The sequence below is a fragment of the Parasteatoda tepidariorum genome, chromosome 6 (genome assembly GCF_043381705.1).
Source record: "Parasteatoda tepidariorum isolate YZ-2023 chromosome 6, CAS_Ptep_4.0, whole genome shotgun sequence".
Taxonomy (NCBI): domain Eukaryota; kingdom Metazoa; phylum Arthropoda; class Arachnida; order Araneae; family Theridiidae; genus Parasteatoda; species Parasteatoda tepidariorum.
This window is the reverse complement of record NC_092209.1, coordinates 54572093-54591958: the sequence shown is the minus strand read 5'-3', so window position 1 is coordinate 54591958 and position 19866 is coordinate 54572093. Positions and strand designations below refer to the sequence as shown.

The following is a 19866-nucleotide window of genomic DNA, read 5'->3' as shown; positions in this document are numbered from 1 at the left end:
TTCATCTCGATTTCAATATATATTAAGTTAGGAATGCAGCTATACAGTAATTTAATTTTTTCATAGCAATTTTTTAGTCTTATAGCTGAAAAAAATGAGCCTCTTTACGCAATTATTTGTAAGAATATTGATTGTATTATTATTAGTAGTAATTATTTGCATTTATTCTTTAATTTTGTGATTAAGAAATTTTTGTGGCCATACTTCAAAAAAAAACTCATTTCAATGCAAAAGGGAAAATGGTTTATCTAAAGAAAAAAATAATAATAAATATAACGTAAAAAAAAAGAATTTTAAACAAAAAAAATAATAATTTTTTTAAATTTTCTACAGAGACAAATAAAATGTAAAATATCTTAACCTCTCTTCATTACACTCCAAAGGTGAATAAGAAGAAAGAAATTAATAGTAAAAGAAACTTACCCTGATGAGAGCGATGAGAAGAGTGAGGACCTAAGAAAGGAACCCGGCCTGAGACAGCCCGATGGATCCTTTAAGAGATTACTATCACCCCCGAAAGAGCCCATAGAAGATCTAGATGATGCAAGCAGAAGGGAAGGGAAATCAGCCAACGATTCTGATGTACCACCAAGCAGAACTGAAGATTCAGCTGAAGAAGTGGAAGACGTTTTCGAAATAACAGCTAAGGAATTCTGAAAATAGAAACATTGCTCAGACACAAATACAAATAAACAACAAGTACAGAAGCATCGAGTTAACAAGAGTAAATTAAATCCTTGAAGTTTCAAATTTAAGTAAAAAAGTTAATTCTTTTTTCTTTTTTTTTCTTTTTCTTTTCTTTTTTTTTTTTTTTTTTTTTTTTTTTTTTTTTTTTCGTTTTCTATTTACACTAATCTCACAGAGACAGTCTCGTAAGACATGTTTCCCAGTAGATCAGAAAAGTCAAACATCTTTGGTAGGGGTCTGAAAGCATGACCACTCTGATCAACCTGCGAAAGGACCGAAGGTGGTTCAACTTCGCGCATTATCAAAGTGGGGGAGCTGAGGATCTTCATATCCCAGTGATGGCTTGTCGATACGAATTCGCCTTCCAATGCAGCGAACCGGGTTCGAATCCCAGTCGATACGAATTTGCACCGATCACAGTGCTGACGGGAAATATCCTCAGTGGTAGACGGATCATGGGTAGTCCCTTTGCCGTCAGAATTACCGTAGGAGGTTTTCGGGGTTTTCCTCTCCATGTAACGCAAATACGGATTAGTTCTATCAAAAAGTCCCCCACAAAAGACACTTTCTCCCAATACTTGATCCAGACATGAAACAAATAAAATTTAAATTAATGATTAGATTTTGAGAAACTTACACCCTTACTTGGAGCTTCCCGATTTTAATTAGATAGTTTTTCTCTTTTTATAATTTATTCGTGAACTTTTGTGCACATTGTATTTCTACTTCATATTTACAAAAATTCTGAAATAATATATTAAGGTATACATCATGGAACACGCTGTAACTACTTTATCAAATAGTTATGAAAGCAAAAGTTTCTCACCATTTCTAAAATATCCAGTAAAAAATACCTACACATGAACAAACAATAGATAGAAACCCTTAGAAACTCATTCGTTAGACTTTCCAAAGTAAAGCGTAACTGCTGATATAAGATATTGATACACAAAAAAGATTGTTGACATACTTTATAATGCAAATATCATGGAAATAATATCAATAGTAGGGGAAATAAATCAACAATTTGAAAAAGCTGTGACTTTTGAAAAATTTTAGAAAAACTTATCAATGATGTTATTCTAAATCATTTTTTCTGCATAAATAATTGTCAAGAAATACAGCACATTAAATTTAGATGAGATTTTATAAACGATACAGCAACAGCATTCTGTCAAAACAAAATACCCAAAATAATGAGTTACTAAACCATTGTTCAGTATTTAATAAAATAAAATAATTTCATTACAATGAAGTATGACCAAGTTCATCTTATTTTTAATCAAAAAATTTTTAAAAAAATATTAAGACATGAAAGTTTCAGGTTCATACGCGATTTATAATATGCATTATGAAACGTTATAATGTTGTACGTAAGAAAAGAAATACTTTAAAATTTTCTGTCATTATGCATTATTTGTATTTCGCATTTCTTTCTTTCATTTTTTCATACATTTGATACAAATATAAAATGAATTATAAATCAAAAAGATTATTTGTGTATCTTTCATTATACAAAAATTAATCAAGGAATCATAAATATAATGCGATTTTCCTTAAGCAAACGATTATATAAATAACGCGTTTGAGCAAAATATTATAATTAAAATTCACTATTGCGTAGCAAAATACTTTAATATTTAGATTATAAAAGAAATATTAGATCAGCTTAGCTTTAGATTAGATTATTTGTTCACCAAAAATTCATTTTTAAAACAAGAATTCTATTTATACATAAATTAACTACTCTTTACAATTCAGTTCGTTTATTTACTTGTGGTTTGCTTAGTCTAATGAAAAGAACTTTAGTGTTGAATCAAAGTCCTTTAAATAATTAAATAATTACTACAACCCCGGGTTATTTACAATTTAATTGAATCTCTTTCCGAATAATTACAAAAGTTATAAAGTGTTTGTAAGATTACTAATTTTTTTTTAATTCCTGAAATATCAAACAATATAACAAAAATGTCACTTTTCATTAACCATTCAAGAATATTCTATCGAAAAATAAACAAAATCATCAATTTAATGAATTACTAAACCATTGTTTTGTATCTAAGAAAATAAAATAATTTCATTGCTAAAAAGATTAACCACAAACCAAATTGATTTTATTTCACTTCTATTCAAAAAGAAGAAAAAAATTAAAGCACAGATAAATGATACGGAATGTATAATGTTTAATAAAGGCTTTGAATTTATCCCCGCTTGTTTACACAATTCATTTTTTTTTCTCAATCCGTGTACTATGTCAATATTTCATTCCAATATTCGAAAGGAAAGAAAGATTCGAAGACATGGTACGGAAAGAACAAATATACCGAGTTAGGAGTTTATTCTCTTCGGAATGTTTATCTTTCTTCTCATTTCTTGGAACCTAATTTGGAAAAAGGAATGGCTTAATAACACTTGATGAAATTATTCGTAACCGTGTGAAATGCACACCCCATCTATGAAAGAACGTATCTTCGAAAATTTCATTCAAATAACGAAAGCGAACTATGAAAGCAAACATAAGTCAAATTGATTTGCTGGGTGGAAAAAAATAATATTTGTTCTAATTTTTAAAGCGAATTTTTTGGTAAGGTGGTAAATTTATAATATTTGAATCGCCTGAGGTTTCACAGGTAATGAGAAAAAGGAATTATTTATTGCGGAAATGCTTTTTATTAGCTGCTGTTGAGTCTGCGATACTGACATATAATAAAATCTATATTTATTGCTGCAAATGAGGTATTTTAGAAAATATTTTTGGATTAATTCTCTTAAAATGAAGCAGAAATTTATTTTTAGATGAATTAATAAATAAAATTCATCTCGATTTCAATTAGTTCAAACTAAAAAACATCTATGTAGCAAATAATTTCTAATATATAATTCAAAAGCTTAAAGGAAAAATATTAGGAGATATTTGTAAAGCATTAATATTTGCATGCTTAAAAACTTATTTAGATTATCCGCAAATATAGAAGATAATTTTGCTTCGACAAGACTAAAAATAAAATAATTTATGCTAATTTTTTTTTTTTTTTTTTTTTTTTTTTTTTTTTNTTTTTTTTTTTTTTTTTTTTTTTTTTTTTTTTTTTTTTGGAAACAGTATGTAAAATTTTCTATATGTAATAGAGCTGATTTTCTAGAAATCAATAAAGAGCTAATAGGTTTTCTCAATAAAAGTTTTCCAATACATTACACAGAGAAAAAAAGTATAATCAAAGCAACCGGAATATGATAACATTTACGGTTTTTCTGGCTCTATGGGAACAGCAAAATGCTTTGTAATTTTACCAAAGCGCTTTGGTAATGATTTCGGTGAAAATAACAATAAAATATCGTTTTATAATATGTAATCAAATTTGGTAAATCTGGTAAAATTAGGTAATTTTATCACGATACTTTAGAAAATGGCATGAGCCTTTTATTCGATTAAGCTTACTTTTCAGTTTAGTATTCCTTACTAAATGTGTGGTAATAAGAACTATAATTTTGAAAACCAAGATCTTCCGTTAAACCATTACCATATGAATGAAAAAATTTCCAAATGAGTGGTTTAAATACCATATATTTTAGTTTCTATTACCAGAATTATGGTTTTCTGTACCAGAAATGTCATTATCATTCAGTACGGTAATATTTCCAGAATGTTTTTCCATGTAGACTACAGTTCGAATTCATTTATAGTTCAAACTTCTGCCTTTAAAAAAAAGAAGAAAAAAAAAGATTTTTATTTTATTTTCGCTTGAGAAAAAAAAGTATAATAGTGCTTCGATACTCAAATTTTTAAGTTCAGTAACTGTACATGGTATTGGAAGTTCTTCATAGAGTAAAATTACTTTTAACCTTAGCAACTACTTATCCAATACATGTATTCATTGTATTCTAAACTCTTGTAAGCAGATAGTTCCTATAGTTGCTTTTTTTAAAATATACTCTGCTTCATTTTGTCTTCGAAATCAAGAATAAATAATTCGAAACATAAACAATAGTCTTAAAGTCAACATTTTGAATGATCCAACTCATAGTTTTCTTGCGAAGTCATTAGTCTTTATTTAATAATAATTCTTTTATCAATATTTTAAGTAATCCTATCAGGAAATGAAACTACGGTAAAATAGTTAAAATTTTAAAGAATAATAAAATATGATTCACGATTTTTGGAAACTTAGGGAACATTCTTACTGAATCTGATTTGATCGTTCTGCTTAAAATGCACCAATCAAATTCTCAATTTCTATGTGTATATTTCAGGAGAATTTTCATTTGGAGGAAAAAGTTGAAATGAGAAAAAGAATGTTCGAAAATATTTTGCATTAAAAAAAAATTTACATAATATAGTAATTAAACAAAACCCATATTATTTATATATAAGACAGAATATCTCAAGTCTTCTTTTAAGATTAAAACCGCTTAAACTTTTCTGTCTGTTTTCGAGCAGCAGCCTCAGAATACCTTGAATCAAGCTCCAAAACTTCCCAATCGGGGAACTCACTCAGTAATCAATGCCCTCAATTTTTCTCAATTCTCGAATCACCCAGTTTGAAAAAATTAAACTGTAAAGTTAAGTTTGTGGGCCAGAAGCACATTTATTTAATGAGTTCAGGATATTTAATCCGTAAAATCTAAGAAATATAATTGAAAACAAAGATTTAGATCTATTGGTTGGATAATATTTTGTGAGGATAAATGTGAAGTAGCTATTCGATCCCCATTAAATATGTGGTGGGAAAATGAAAAAAGACTGTAAATTTTCTATAGTACTCTTATGTACAGTGCGCAAAATAAAAAAGGACCACCCAGAATAACTTTTAATCTAATATATTTTATTTTGATCTAACAAATAATCGGATTTGTAAATTTTAGGACTCAATTTTAAGGGATAGAGAGGGTGATCTCAAATATGCTCATTAATTAGTGCAGGCGATATTTTATGTAACGAAATCAGGCACAAAAACGTACTTTCTCTGAATAAACATATCGTTTTCCGATGGATTTGGATTTCTGACCTCCAAGATATGGAGGGTAGCCAGAATCTGGAAAATATGATCCCCATTCTTCGGTCAGGAGCATAGTTTGGACCCTTTAATATTAATTTTATTTTTTGCGTATTTCGCTATATCTCGTGTACTTTTTAAGCGAATTGAAAAACTTTTGTTCACAATTATAAAATTTGTTTATCCAAAGGTAGTTCCATGCAAAATATAACTTTTAGTAAATATTAATTGAACTGTAAAAAACTGGGGTTTTTTTCTTTCACTCACTGCTGTTATTAATTGCTGTTATAACGAACACTTACGATCTCAACATTTATTGTGAGTTAGGAAGAGTTATTCATAACTATTTCGTTAAGTTCTGTCCATCTAAAACCAGAAACCGTCATTCTGATTATGAATTTGGTCCACAATGTCATAAATAAAGGTTAAAATTTTGTGTAAATGATTATATTAATAATCAAATAATTTACGGTATAAAGTACCGGCTCTGTGGCTGCATCATAAGTAAAATCAGTTTTACCATCATATGCAAAATCTATTAAAGTCCATTTTTAGCAGAAAGTATTGTACCGTAATTTTTACACTAATATTTATTTAATTAGAGTGACAGTGATTTTGCGTCAATTCTTTCTGAAAAAATTACGATTTTTTGTTCCATATGTTCCGGTAAAAATGAATTTAATGATAAAAAGTACCGGATACATGAGAGCGGATACTTTTTACCTAATTCGATCACGAATTTTTTAAAGTGCGTGCTAAAATTTAGAATTTTTTATTGATTTTTATAATTTTGAATAAAGTGGAAAAAATTCTCAAAATTGGTAGTCTTGTTTTAAAAAATATATTCAAGGTACTTGTCTGCTCAAAATTTTGGACAATATTTTAAGTAATAATGTGCACTAAGTTGCTTGTTTTCAAAGCTTTCATTTGACTAATATTAAGCTCTCAAACTGTTGCTTTTTTATCATATTGTTATTATAATTATTATTATGGCTCTTAATGGTAGAAAAAAATTTAAATAAGTCAGCTGAATAATTTTTTAGAGGTAAGAAAAATTGTGAAAATATACATATTTTAACTATTTTTATCGTAATATTTTAGCATAGCTGCTATTTTTTAAACTTCTTTCCTTTCTTATTTTGTTTTTATCTACTCAATGTACAAGTTTTTTTCCCTTAAAATCTGAATAAAAATTGTTTATTTTATGATATACTCTCGACTCTTAAAACGAGTGGCAATGATACTGAATTACCCCGCATACAAACATAATTTTCAAATCAAAAATTTTAAAAAATAAAGAACATTTCAAACTAATATTCAAACGAAGTAGCCAGTCTTTGAACTTCAATTTGTATTTAGATAAAGAAATTCTATAAAATACAGCTAAAAGATTTTTTAACAAAAAACAAATCCATTTTTTTTTTTTGTTTAACAGAAAATATAAGAAACTGCTTCCTAAATATGTTACCAAATATGCAAAACACAAATGCTCTGGAAAAAATCTATACAAAAAAATTGATCAAGAAAAGCATTTTTATATTGACTTTTATACTCAGGGAGTACAAATCAATAAAGAACCCCTAACTTTATTTTTATGAAGAAAAATGAAAAGTGTTATCGATCTATTATGTTATTTTGCCAAATTATATATGATATATGTGTTATTATGTAAATTAAAATAATGCGCATTCATATCTGATTTGAATCAATTTCTCTTTTTTTTCCCTCACCTCCATAGCGCTGTCCCCGGCGACGTCATCTCCGGATCCCGCGGCGGCGGACGCGGCTGCTGTGCGGGGCGGCGATAGATCGTCCTCCCTGCCGCTACAACTGTCAGCATCCTCGTCGTCGGTGAGGTGCCTTTGGGAGGAGGAGGGAGATGAGCCGGACTTGTCCCCTCCGGAGGGTGCTAACAGGAGAGAGGAGGGGTCATCCGCCCCCGCAGGGTCTTCGTCGGGGGAGGCAGGATCGTCCCTAGGGGTTTGATCATCTGAAGAAGGAATGCGGTCTTTCTCCTCCCTTTCTTTTCGTAGGCGCTCGGCCTTTCTCCACTTTGCTCGTCTGTTTTGGAACCAGACCTATAAATAAGAAACAAAAAAAATTCTTACTACACAATTTTTATAATTAGCTCTTATGTTTGTGCATTTCTGCTATAAATGTTTACTAAAATATTAAAATTATTAAAATATTTTTAAAATATTTATCAAAATATTTTAATAAAATATTTTATTATGTTTTTATTAAAATATTTATCAAAATATTTTAACCAAACGTATTTACAACAAAAGTACTTTTAAAACCTATAAATGAGTGGAAAATGTGAGAATTAAGCTATCATGTCAGCTTCACAATTTTCATAATTAGTTCTTATATATGTGTATTTTTATAATTAGCTCTTATATATGTGAATATACGTGAATTCTACTTGCTAAATTTTTCAATATTTCTTTTCCTTAAACATCACTTATCTCCCAGATTGAATTTAAAATTTTTTTTAACAATTTGACTGGTTTAATTAGCTTATTTCAGTGCTCTGTTTTTAAATACATCTGTTTTTAAAATTTGACTGTATTGCCAAAAGTAATCAAGTCAAATTTGTATTTGATAAACTACATTTTAAAATTTTACGTAAAGTTTCATGTCATATAAAATCTGCACTTTTAACTAGATTCTTCTTTTCAGTTTTACTTGATATTACACTGACTTGAGATTTTTTTTTTGTCCAAATATTTAACAGTGATAAAGTAAATGACTTGCACATTGTCTACTTTTTGTTAATTATTGACTTCGTCATTTTTGACAGTAAGTCCACGACACGACATATCTTAAATGTGAGGCATGTTTTTAATTTTAAAAAAAAGTCTTCTCTGGGAAATTCTCTTTCACAATTAGAGACAACATTCAGAAGACTGTTATCGTATATGAGAAATATTTGTATCATACAATAGCAAGTTTGTCTAATAAATTTCCTGTTGTAATATTTATAGGCTGATATTTAATATATATAGTGCCAGAACTGAAAAAGAAAATGTTAGAAATGTTCAAATTATCTTTATTCAGTTTTTACTCAAGAGCAAAAAAAATTTATTTACTATCATTTTATTTACTTTTATTTATTAGTATTTTTCAAAACAATTATATTTTCAATGTTAAAATAGATCAACACTGTAAAAAATACCGGAACATGCTTCGGAACAAAAAATCTGAAATATTATAGTTCTTACAGTAATAATTACCATAAATTCGCGAATTACTCTAATTAAACAAAACTATTACAATAAAAAGTACTATATAATATTTTACTGTAAAAATGCATTTTACGGATGATGCACCCAATATGCCGACACTTAATACCGTAATTTGATACGGAATTTTTATAGAGTATAATAAAATATGTTCTAGAAAGAGATCTTAGAAACGTTACTTTAGATTATCTAGTGGTACATAACTGCACAAAATAATTTAGACTATGATTACAAATGTACAATCAGCAATACCAGATTTGTATTTAGGTATTTTAACGCTTAAATATTGTACAAATTTTGAATGAAATATTATTTTAACGTTGGAAATATCTTTACGTTGAAAAATTGTCAAAGTTATCTATATCTTATTTTGTCTATGTATAAAACTTAAAAGAAAATTTAAAAAGGAAAAAAAAAAACAAGCTCGCACAGTTTCGAATAATTTTATCCAATCTTAATAAATGCATAGTTTCATTGCTTGGAAGAGTACTAAAGAATTCAATCTCTCAATCAACCAATCAAATGAAGAAATGACTTTATTTCTCAAAAAAAGTAATGTGTTGTGAATTAAAAATATAACATGAAAAGTTTATTAAACAACAAACAAACAAAAAATTTAAAAAAAATTAAAAGTCTATCCAAATTGATCAGAGAAAAAAACTGTTAAAACTAAATTTTAAGAATTGCTGATAAAAAGGAAGTCCCTGAATTTAAACATTAGGAGACGAAATCAAATAATTAAACTAGAAAATCTAGAATGTTTTTAATATCTGTCAAATCACTACTTAGGCAGCAACAAAAAGAATGAAATCATTAAAATAAATTTTTTGAGGTGAAATCAATTCCCAAAAATCGTCTCTCACCACTGTTTAAACTCAATCAACAAATAAACTACCTTTTCTTCTGTAACAACATCATTGGAGGGATTGAATAATGTCGATGCTGATTTATTAAATTTCGATTTTTTTTTACAGTGACGTCAGCAGTTTTCAAAAATTTTCCCATTGGATAATGATTTTCCAATTAGCCTACAACTTGTATAAATTTTTTGTCCTTAACATTTAACATAAAGATTCTAAAATTTATATCTATTGCGATTATGAAGTAAGCAATATAACAAGTACAATATTTCGAAGACCCATCTTCCATTTTGAAACTAACAATAATAACAGAAATTTTCAAATGAAAATTGCAACTGACTAGATTCAACTAATTAGATTGAATATAACTCAGTAGAAACTGATCAGATTGAATCGTATTTCATTATTCATTTTTCAATCATTTTGAATTTTTAAAGAAAAGGTAAATTTTTAAAAATTTAACGCAACAATCAATTTGAGTGCATATTTGTCTATTTAATTCTCGCATTTTATCACTTATGAATGTTACTTTCTCTAAGCAGTCTAAGATATCTTTACTCATTAGTGCTTAAATCATAATTTTTAATCAGTATTTCGCACATTAACACTAAATATTTTCATTAATCACGAAGAAAAATAATTCCAAAGAAGTGGTTAATTATGCTAGTTTTTTTAATGCTCATAAAATTTGTTTATACTTATTTGAAATAAAATTAAAAAAAAACAAGCTAGATATCTTTATTAAATTTCATTTTTGGCGACCATCAATTTGCTAATTTCTCCTTTTAATTAAACATTTTACAGTTCCCTTAACTAGATTCCTTCTAATCCAAGCAGGTGGCGACAGAGATGGTGGGTGAAATCATAATTTCTCGCCAAAATGATTTCCACTCTTTTAATCCTGAAATCATTCCAACAATTTTTATGATCATTGATTCCTTATGTGACGAATGGTATTGCCAAAATCCCAAGGCTTTACAAGATCGGCGAAGCGGATCTCGGAGATACTCCAGGCAAGACGATGTGTAAAATACAGGGTTGGGGCAAACACACAAACTAATGAAGAGGCCCCTATTCGCAGATGGACCCCCGCGAGATCCACGTTAACCCTGTGCCGTAATCTGCCTGGAGCATCGTTAGTGTCAGGCGACGGGGCCCGGGTCCTTCATCACACTCGCGAGCCGAATGGCCCTTTTGGGAATGGGGACCTGGGCATTCTGCCCCGAAACGAGGTTTTCGTCAGAATTAAGCAACTACCTTCGCTAATCTCCTTCTCCCACTCTCTCCCTCCTTCTTTCCTGCTGGCGCAAGAGGAGTTGAGTTGTTGGTAGACAGCATTGAGTTTTGGAGAAAACCTCTTACGAGTTACCCTTTATTCTCAAGCAGAGCTTTAAACGCTTAATTACACCTAAAAGTTCTGTTAAGATGACCTCAGATATATATTTTTCTTCCAGTTGATTTTATTTTTATTTAGAACGTTTTGATAATTAAAAAAAATGGAAATCTTTACTTCACTTTTCAGTTACAACGTTTAATTAATATGACTAAGAAAAAGAAATTTCTTTTTAGAGATGAAAAATAGAATAAATAATGAATAACTTATTGAAACTTATAAAACGCAAATTTAATGAATTCTATGAAAGATTTTTTTTTTTGTTTTCAGTTTAAACTCTTTGACGAAAAATGGTTATTAAACCTATTTTTCATACTTTTTTTCATTATTTTGTATTAACTTAGGTTAAACTAAATGAAAAATATTATATTTAGCATTTTAACAATTTATGATTATGAAACACAGCATGAAACACTGGTGTCTTTAGCTGTGTTAAAGATAAAATCTTATAATCATTTCTCGCTTCCAAACAATAATTTTCAAATTCAAATTTTCAGTTATTTGGGTTTAAGAGAAACAGTTTTTCCTCATTTGAATTTCTTTAATTTTCAAAATCAATTATTGATAAATTTTTTTAATATGAATGAAAAAACATTTTCAAACTACTTCTTTTGAATCTTATATTCTAATACAAATATAATTCCGATAATTTAATGAGTTTGTAGTAATCATTGGACTATTCTTAATAGTTAAAATTAACAAAATATATTTTTGTTTATAATAGGGTCAGCAATAAATAATAAAACAGACACCAGGTGGCCCATCCACGACAAAAGGATAAAGAATAAAAATGTGTGAATTGTAAGAGTCGAAAGACTAGGCCATCATTTAATAAATAGCAGAACATCAAACAAAAGCTGTTACCACTTTGACTTTAATTAAAGTAAACATAGTTTAAATTTTTTTAAATTCTAAGTTATAATTTTTGTTACAGGGAAAATTTATAAATAATTGAAGTAACATCTATATAAAATAACAGAAGCAAATAATAAAATACAAATAATAAATTCCAAAAGCGTATTTCTTCATTAATATAGTCCAAAATACTTATTAGTCAGAAATATGGAATGCATTTCTGAGTAAAGAAAATATTGAAGCAATGAAATTTACAAGAAATAACAATGTTTGGTCGTAGCTTTCGCCTCGTAAAGTAACTAACGGATTTTTTTATTTTCTCTTGTCAACTTAGTTTTATGGTCCATCAAAAGCTTATGAAGTTAATCATATACATTTAAAATAACCTTATTTAGAGACAACAGAAAATAGTTTCAGTTCACTTTACTTTTGATTTTTATCAACATATCCCTTTTCTCTGCTGTTTGCATCAATTAATGAAGACAAACTAGTTTCAATTTTGGAAACAAGAACCTTTTTCAATAGCGAAACACATAATGACAGAAGAAAACATGAGCCGAACAAGTTGCAACAAGGAAAAAATGGTTTAAGCAAAACTAGAAGGGGAACGAGTCTGAATAAGATAGTCAAGCAAAACAAAAGAGAAACAAGTGTAGGTAGGTACTTTATTTGCGTCACACTAGAGCTGCACAATGGGCTATTGGCGACAGAAACAAGTGTGAGTTTGAGAGGAATAGGTTAAGAACCCCATATGAGCAAGATATCGAAATAAAATTAAAATAAGTTTCCTAATGTTAAAAATGGATGAGATACTAGAAAGATAATTAATTAACTTTTCTAAGTATGAAATCATTCTTAAAAGTCAAGGTTAGTTTGTGAAGAGCAGAGTTTTTTTTAATTCATATGCAGGACAAAATATAATCAGCGTACATAAATTACTCATTAATGTAATATTATTACCCATTAAATTTTATTACTCAGAATTTTAGTTTCTTCCTAGCAAAAAGGTTTAATACAAATTATTTTTCTTTCTAAATATGCTGCGTAATTTTACTTTTTTTTTTTTTAACTTATTGTAAATTCTTGCAAAAATTACTAACATTATTAACATTTTTTCTACTTATCTATTGAAATGTAAGATTTAATTAAATTTTTAAACTTAAAAAAATAATTAAGTTTAAATTTAATTAAACTAAATAAAATCCACATTTTATTACTTATAGTAAAAAAATCTAGAATTTATTCTTATAAAATTCATTAAAATTTTTATTTTCTAAACACCTTGCAGCATAAAAAACACAAATAAATTAATACTAAGTAAATATAAATTTAAACTTAATAATTTAAAAAGTTAAATTTAGTTATGAAACTTAAGAAAAACTAAATAAATTAACTAATGTTCGTAATCTATTGTTTACTAATATAGTAACTTAATAATTTGAAAAGTTAAATTTAGTTATAAAACTTAAGAAAAACTAGATAAAGTTTGTAATTTATTATTTATTGTAAAATTTGCTCTCATAAGAGACTTCAAAATTCTTACTTTCTTAATATCTTGCTTTACCCATAAAAAAATACAAAAAAAATCAGTTTTAAGTAAATAAAATTCATAAATTGTTTATTTATTCTAATAATTTAAAAGGTTTAATTTAGTTTTAAAACTTAAAAAATACCAAAGTAACTAAATAAAACTCGCAATTTAATACTTTAGCTAATAATTTGTTCTCGTATGAGCCATTAAAATCCTCATTTTTAAACGCCTTGTTTTATCGAAACCCATAAAAAAATACAAATAAATGAATACTAAGCACTCTATTACAAAGTTTGATGACCGTTTCGCTTTCAAGAACAACAAATGAGCAAAAACTTATATATTCCGATTGAAAACTTAGTGCTGCTTTTCAAACCTCTCTTCATGTTATTTCATCACATCTCTGCAACCGTACTCACGAAAATATAATTCTTCGTATATACTCATCTGAAATCAGCTCATGGTGCATGCAAACATAACCATCTAAAAAGCCTCACGTATTTCGAAATAAGCTTCATTTCGCTTCAGTTCGTAAGTTTTTCACTAGCATCGGAGCTTTATTTATCAGTTGGAAAATGGAATGAGATCCTTTTCTCTTTCTTGAGCCCACGTCAGAGTTCGAAAATCCGAATACAACGAAAAGGAAGAAAAGGGAGGAGGGGGATAAAAAAAAAAAAAAAAGAACGAAATGTGGTATTCGTGTTCGAAACAACTGAATTGAATTAGTGGCTTTCACTTGGAAAGGGTGTGTTTGTGAGAGACTTCTTACAATACTTCTGCGAATGGGCTGCAAAGAGACACGGTTATGAGTCTGGTTGAGAGGCAGCATTAAGGGTTTGTGTGAAAAAATGATGCTCAAAAATACCGCAGAAATGAATAATGCACTGAATAGGAGGGAGAAAATAAGTAAATAAATAAATGGGAAAAGTAGGCAAGGGTTTCAGAAACCCGTCCTGTGACAAATATTTGCATATAGCTCTGCTTGAGAAATAGGGGCTTTTAAAAACGCACACTGAGAGTGTCATGTTTTATTAAAATTACAAATTAGTGCTACTAAAAATCTCGAAAAAGATAAAAGTAAAATAATATGAAAATGCAAAAAAAATAATAAGTTAAAAAAAAACCTCACCGGAATGTATAATTGATTTCTTGAGCAGGGAAAGTCAGTAATATTTTTATAAGATTTTCTCTGTCAAGAAAAGGCGAAGAGAGGGATAAAAAAAAGCAAACGATAACAGAGTAGAAGCTGCAGTGAATGAAGAAAAGAAAAAGAAAAGTGGAACAAAAAATGGGCAAAAGCAGAAAGCCGGTAATAAAGAAGGAAGTGGCATTTTATAGCACAAATGCTGTGTTCATGAATAGTTCATACGGATTAGAGACTGCAACTAACGAAATTAAAACTTTTTTACGAAGTCTACGTAATTATGCAGCATTTGCGACGCACTTACTTTCTTTCCTGGCAACGAAAAAGAAGCAAACGATAATATGAAGAAAAAAATTTCTACGATGTTAAGACGAGGAAGAGAAAAAAAATGTCTGAACCGATAGAATAAAGAAGAACGGAAAGAAGGAAAAGGTATCGTCTGCAAAAGAAGCGATAAAATGATTATACGTTCTTTCCCTGCGCCAAGTTTAATCCAAATTACTGATGAACATTGCCGAATTAGATTTTTTTACAAGCTGCGCCGCCTAACGATGTTATCTGCCGCCTTTAATGCGCCTAAGGAGCGATGTTGCGTCTTCCTGCTGCTCTACTATTCTCTTTGTAGTTGGTCATATTAGCTCTCCGCTAGAATTAACGTTTTCGTAAAAGCTTTAAACTGTTTAACTCGACCGAGAATAGAATTTCCTCTAAGTAGCTACTCTCGCCGATCGAGAATTAGAATAAGCGAACAGAAAGGGAAAAAAATCGTTTAATTAGTTATAAAAGTAAGGGAGGCTTTTTCTCTCAAACAGAAAAATTGCACACTCTGCCCTGTTTTCGTCATTACATAACAAGATCACAGCTAAAGAACATTATGGTCGGTTTTCAAACACCAACTAATAATGTTTTTTTCGCCGTATCGCCATTATGATAAATGCGAAGAAGTTGGAATAAATAATTAGATAGACCGTTTTTATAATGTGGTTGTATTATGGTTGGTTGTCAATATTCACTGCATTAGATGAGAAATCAGTTTTTGTGCGTCTCTTTATGCCTATAATTAAACTACTTTCCAACAGAATATCATTTTTATGCAAATGGAAAAAATATCTTGATAAATTTGCAAATGACAGTAATTTTTGTTTAATGTTCTTATGTATCTGTCGTTAATCTCATTATAACATCATAAGAAATAAAATAAAAATAAAAATAACGCTAAAACAATTTTTTATGTTCGATTTTGTTTTAATCAGATGCTGGAATGGATTAATATTACTTATAAATAAGTAATAATGTCTTTGAAATTATTTTTTTTTTATTGGCTTAAAATTTATGAGTTAAATTTTTTTTATGAAAATATTAAAAGATGAACAAATACCATTTTGTTAATGACTAGTTCAATTAATAAAGTATGTTTTATATTGGATTTTTTAGGCTTTACTCCTTTTAGAAAATGGATTTATCAATATATTGATGTGCTTAATGTATTCTTTAATTACTACCATATTGAATATTAGAATATTAATGACACGCAATTTAAAGGTTTTTAGTATTATTATTTTTTTTTAATATTTCATATTAATTATAGGCATAAAAATGCCTCTGTATATAACTAGCTCACATCTAGGAATATATTTATTTAAGTAAATAGATATTTTCTCATCTAATTATCTCAGTAATAATTAGTTATTATCTCAATGATGACAATAAGTATCTGAGTAATGTATATAATCTCAGTAAATGTATTTTTCTCTTAACTAATGTTTTTTCTTCGTAAATATACACCTGTAAATGTATTTTTATTTTCCTTTACATAGTAAAGTAAGATCTTTGTCTTTATATTGAATAATTGTTAATTTCCAAATCATTATGAAATATTTAATAAGTATTTGAGTGTTGTATATAATCTCAGTAAATGTATTTTTCTCTTAACTAATGTTTTTTCTTCGTAAATATACACCTGTAAATGAATTTTTATTTTCCTTTACATAGTAAAGTAAGATCTTTGTATTTATATTGAATAATTGTTAAGTTCCTAATCATTATAAAATATTTAATAAGTATTTGAGTGATGTATATAATCTCAGTAAATGTATTTTTCTCTTAACTAATGTTTTTTCTTCGTAAATATACACCTGTAAATGAATTTTTATTTTCCTTTACATAGTAAAGTAAGATCTTTGTCTTTATATTAAATGATTGTTAAGTTCTCAATCATTAGGAAATATTTAATAAGTATCTGAGTAATGTATATAATCTCAGTAAATGTATTTTTCTCTTAACTAATATTTTTTCTTCGTAAATATACACCTGTAAATGTATTTTTATTTTCCTTTACGTAGTAAAGTAAGATCTTTGTCTTTATATTAAATGATTGTTAAGTTCTCAATCATTAGGAAATATTTAATAAGTATCTGAGTAATGTATATAATCTCAGTAAATGTATTTTTCTCTTAACTAATATTTTTTCTTCGTAAATATACACCTGTAAATGTATTTTTATTTTCCTTTACGTAGTAAAGTAAGATCTTTGTCTTTATATTAAATGATTGTTAAGTTCTCAATCATTATGAAATATTTAATAAGTATCTGAGTAATGTATATAATCTCAGTGAATGTATTTTTCTCTTAACTAATGTTTTATCTCCGTAAATATACACATGTAAATGTATTTTTATTTTCCTTTACATAGTAAAGTAAGATCTTTGTCTCTATATTGAATGATTGCTAAGTTCTCAATCATTACGAAATTATTCTCAATCAGTTCTCAATCATTATTTACTTATATCCTCTTCCATAAGTTTCAAAGATTAATACAATTTTTTTCAAATTTTCATTCTAAAATTGTGATAAACTGACCGGAAACAGTTTGTCTATCCGATTATCCGTAAAGTTTACGGTAAAGAACATTTTTTTTTACCTTCACGATTTTGAAACCGTTTACAACTAGCATGGTTTCAAAATCATAAAAAAGAAATTTAACTAGACATAGGAGCTAGGCTTTTCATTAGGTAGTAGGCATTGGATAGTGTTCATGTGTTGAAGGAAACGGAAGAATTACATAATCAGTATTGTTAATCGTTATGCAAAACTGATAAAACTGATATAGCGAAATTCATTTCTTCAAATAATTGAAGAAATTAATTAATTCAATTAAAGCGTTTTCCAGAAATCAGTTTTGTAAGTTACTTTTTATGTATTTCTCCATATCTCGAGAATTTTTTAAGTGAATTGAAAAAAACATTTGAACGGAATTATGAAATTCATTTATCCAAAGAAAACTATTTTGCTTGGAATTAGTATGCAAAATTTAACATTTAGTAAATATTTGTTATTTTTTAGTATTTTATTTAATAATAGTCAAAGAAATTTCAAATTTTTAGGTCTACAAATTTTTACATCATTTTAAATAACGCAGTTTTAAATCGCAAAATACAAAATTTGAGCGAAATAGGTCGAATAGTTCATGAGAAATCAAATTTTGAAAAAATCGTATTGTGTTCTTAAAGTTATATCATCTTCAAACTAATATTTGAAATATGCAGCGAAAGCGATGAAATAAGCTTTATTCAAACGAGTATTATAATTATTTTGGTCATAAATCATAAACAATACGCATATGAAAACTCGTATTTTAAAATTTAAAAGGAAGTCATAAGCAATTATTAAAATATAATATACGAATGGGAAAAAAAAAACATTTCAATATAAACTCACCTGAACTCGAGCTTCTGTCAAGTTAATTTTCATAGCTAAATCTTCTCTTGTGAAAACATCTGGATAGTGTGTCTGTGCAAATGCTTTCTCTAATTCTTCTAACTGCAAAAGAAATATTATACATTCGAAAAATGAATGCAATAAAATTTCCATTTTAGACTTAATTATAATAAAATATTTGTGCTAATCTTCCTCTAATTCTTCAAACTTAATTTTAAAAAAACTATGTATTTGAAAAACTAATAAGTACTAATTTAGATTTAATTTGAAAATAAAATGACAATGTAAATAATTTCTCAAATTCTCCTAGATATAAAAAATTAAATATAGGTATAAAAAATACAATAATATTATTATTTAAGACTAAATTTTCAAAAGAAATTATTGTTAGAACATTCATAATATCCTTTAAAATAGTACGTTTAAAAAAGGTCATGCTTACTAACAATGAGAAATAAAACGACTTCATCATTTCATTATTACATTGTTTCTCAAAACTTAGAAGTATGTAAGCCCACATTTGTAACAAATTTGTCAAGGTTAACTTTCAAACATTTCCCAAATTAAAATTCATCATTATACTATGAGTTAATAACCAAATTAGTATATATACTAATCTGAATAATGTACGTGTGTGTTAGAAAATGAGTGCTTAAAACTGTCAGTTAAAATCCGATTTAAAATTACTTTATCAGTATCATTCGATCAAAGTTGATTAAATATATTAAAAAAAATTACATTACTAGTATCGTCTGATCGAAGTTTATTAAATATAGTATTATATTGTTAGTATCGTCTGCTCAAATTTTGTTAAATATGATGTAATTATTATCGTTTTCTACTAAAAAACTATATTCTTTATACTCCTTGAATGAAATTGAAGGTATCTTGACACTTTAAAGCAATAATTTGATGCACTTGCAAAATTAAGCCAATATTTCCTTTATACAAATAAAATTATCATGAATTTTTTAACTTAAATTGAGGATAAAGGCAACTACAAAGTCATTTTAAGGAAAATATGCATTCGAAGATTTAAAAATACATTATATAACACTAAATTTATTCAAAGTTCATTAGGTAAAGTTGCGAGGAAATTAATTCATAGAGATTTAGAAGTCAGTAAAAAAATATTAATAACATTAAATACATCTAATTTTCGTGATTTAAGTACAATTCATTTCCTGTTCTAAGTATAGAATTGTAATCCATTCTTAAGAATTCAATGAAATAAAATATTTGCTTAACAGCTTCCTGGTATTTTTGCTAATTTTATCAAATATAAGGTATATAAAGCTAATTTTATCAAATTCACTAAAATGTCATCTGCCAATGTTTTTCACGCGTTTTAAAATTAACATAAGATTAAGTGTTCATTTTCTGTACAAATAGTAAAAATCTATAAAAATGCAACCTATACGTAATATGGAATTGGATACTTGT

The 19866-nt window shown here is 27.5% G+C and overlaps 1 protein-coding gene across 2 annotated transcripts in view; it reads right to left on the bottom strand.

Moving 5' to 3' along the window:
• Positions 1–19866, bottom strand: part of LOC107449984 (Dorsal root ganglia homeobox) — an 87880-nt gene that overhangs the window by 12387 nt on the left and 55627 nt on the right. For both annotated transcript variants that reach the window (XM_016065680.3, XM_016065679.3), the window contains exons 4-6: positions 18424–18525; positions 7409–7756; positions 424–653 (exon numbers count right to left, since the gene is read on the bottom strand). In XM_016065680.3, coding sequence (XP_015921166.1) covers positions 424–653; positions 7409–7756; positions 18424–18525 — 680 coding nt within the window. The remainder of the gene's footprint in view (positions 1–423; positions 654–7408; positions 7757–18423; positions 18526–19866) is intronic.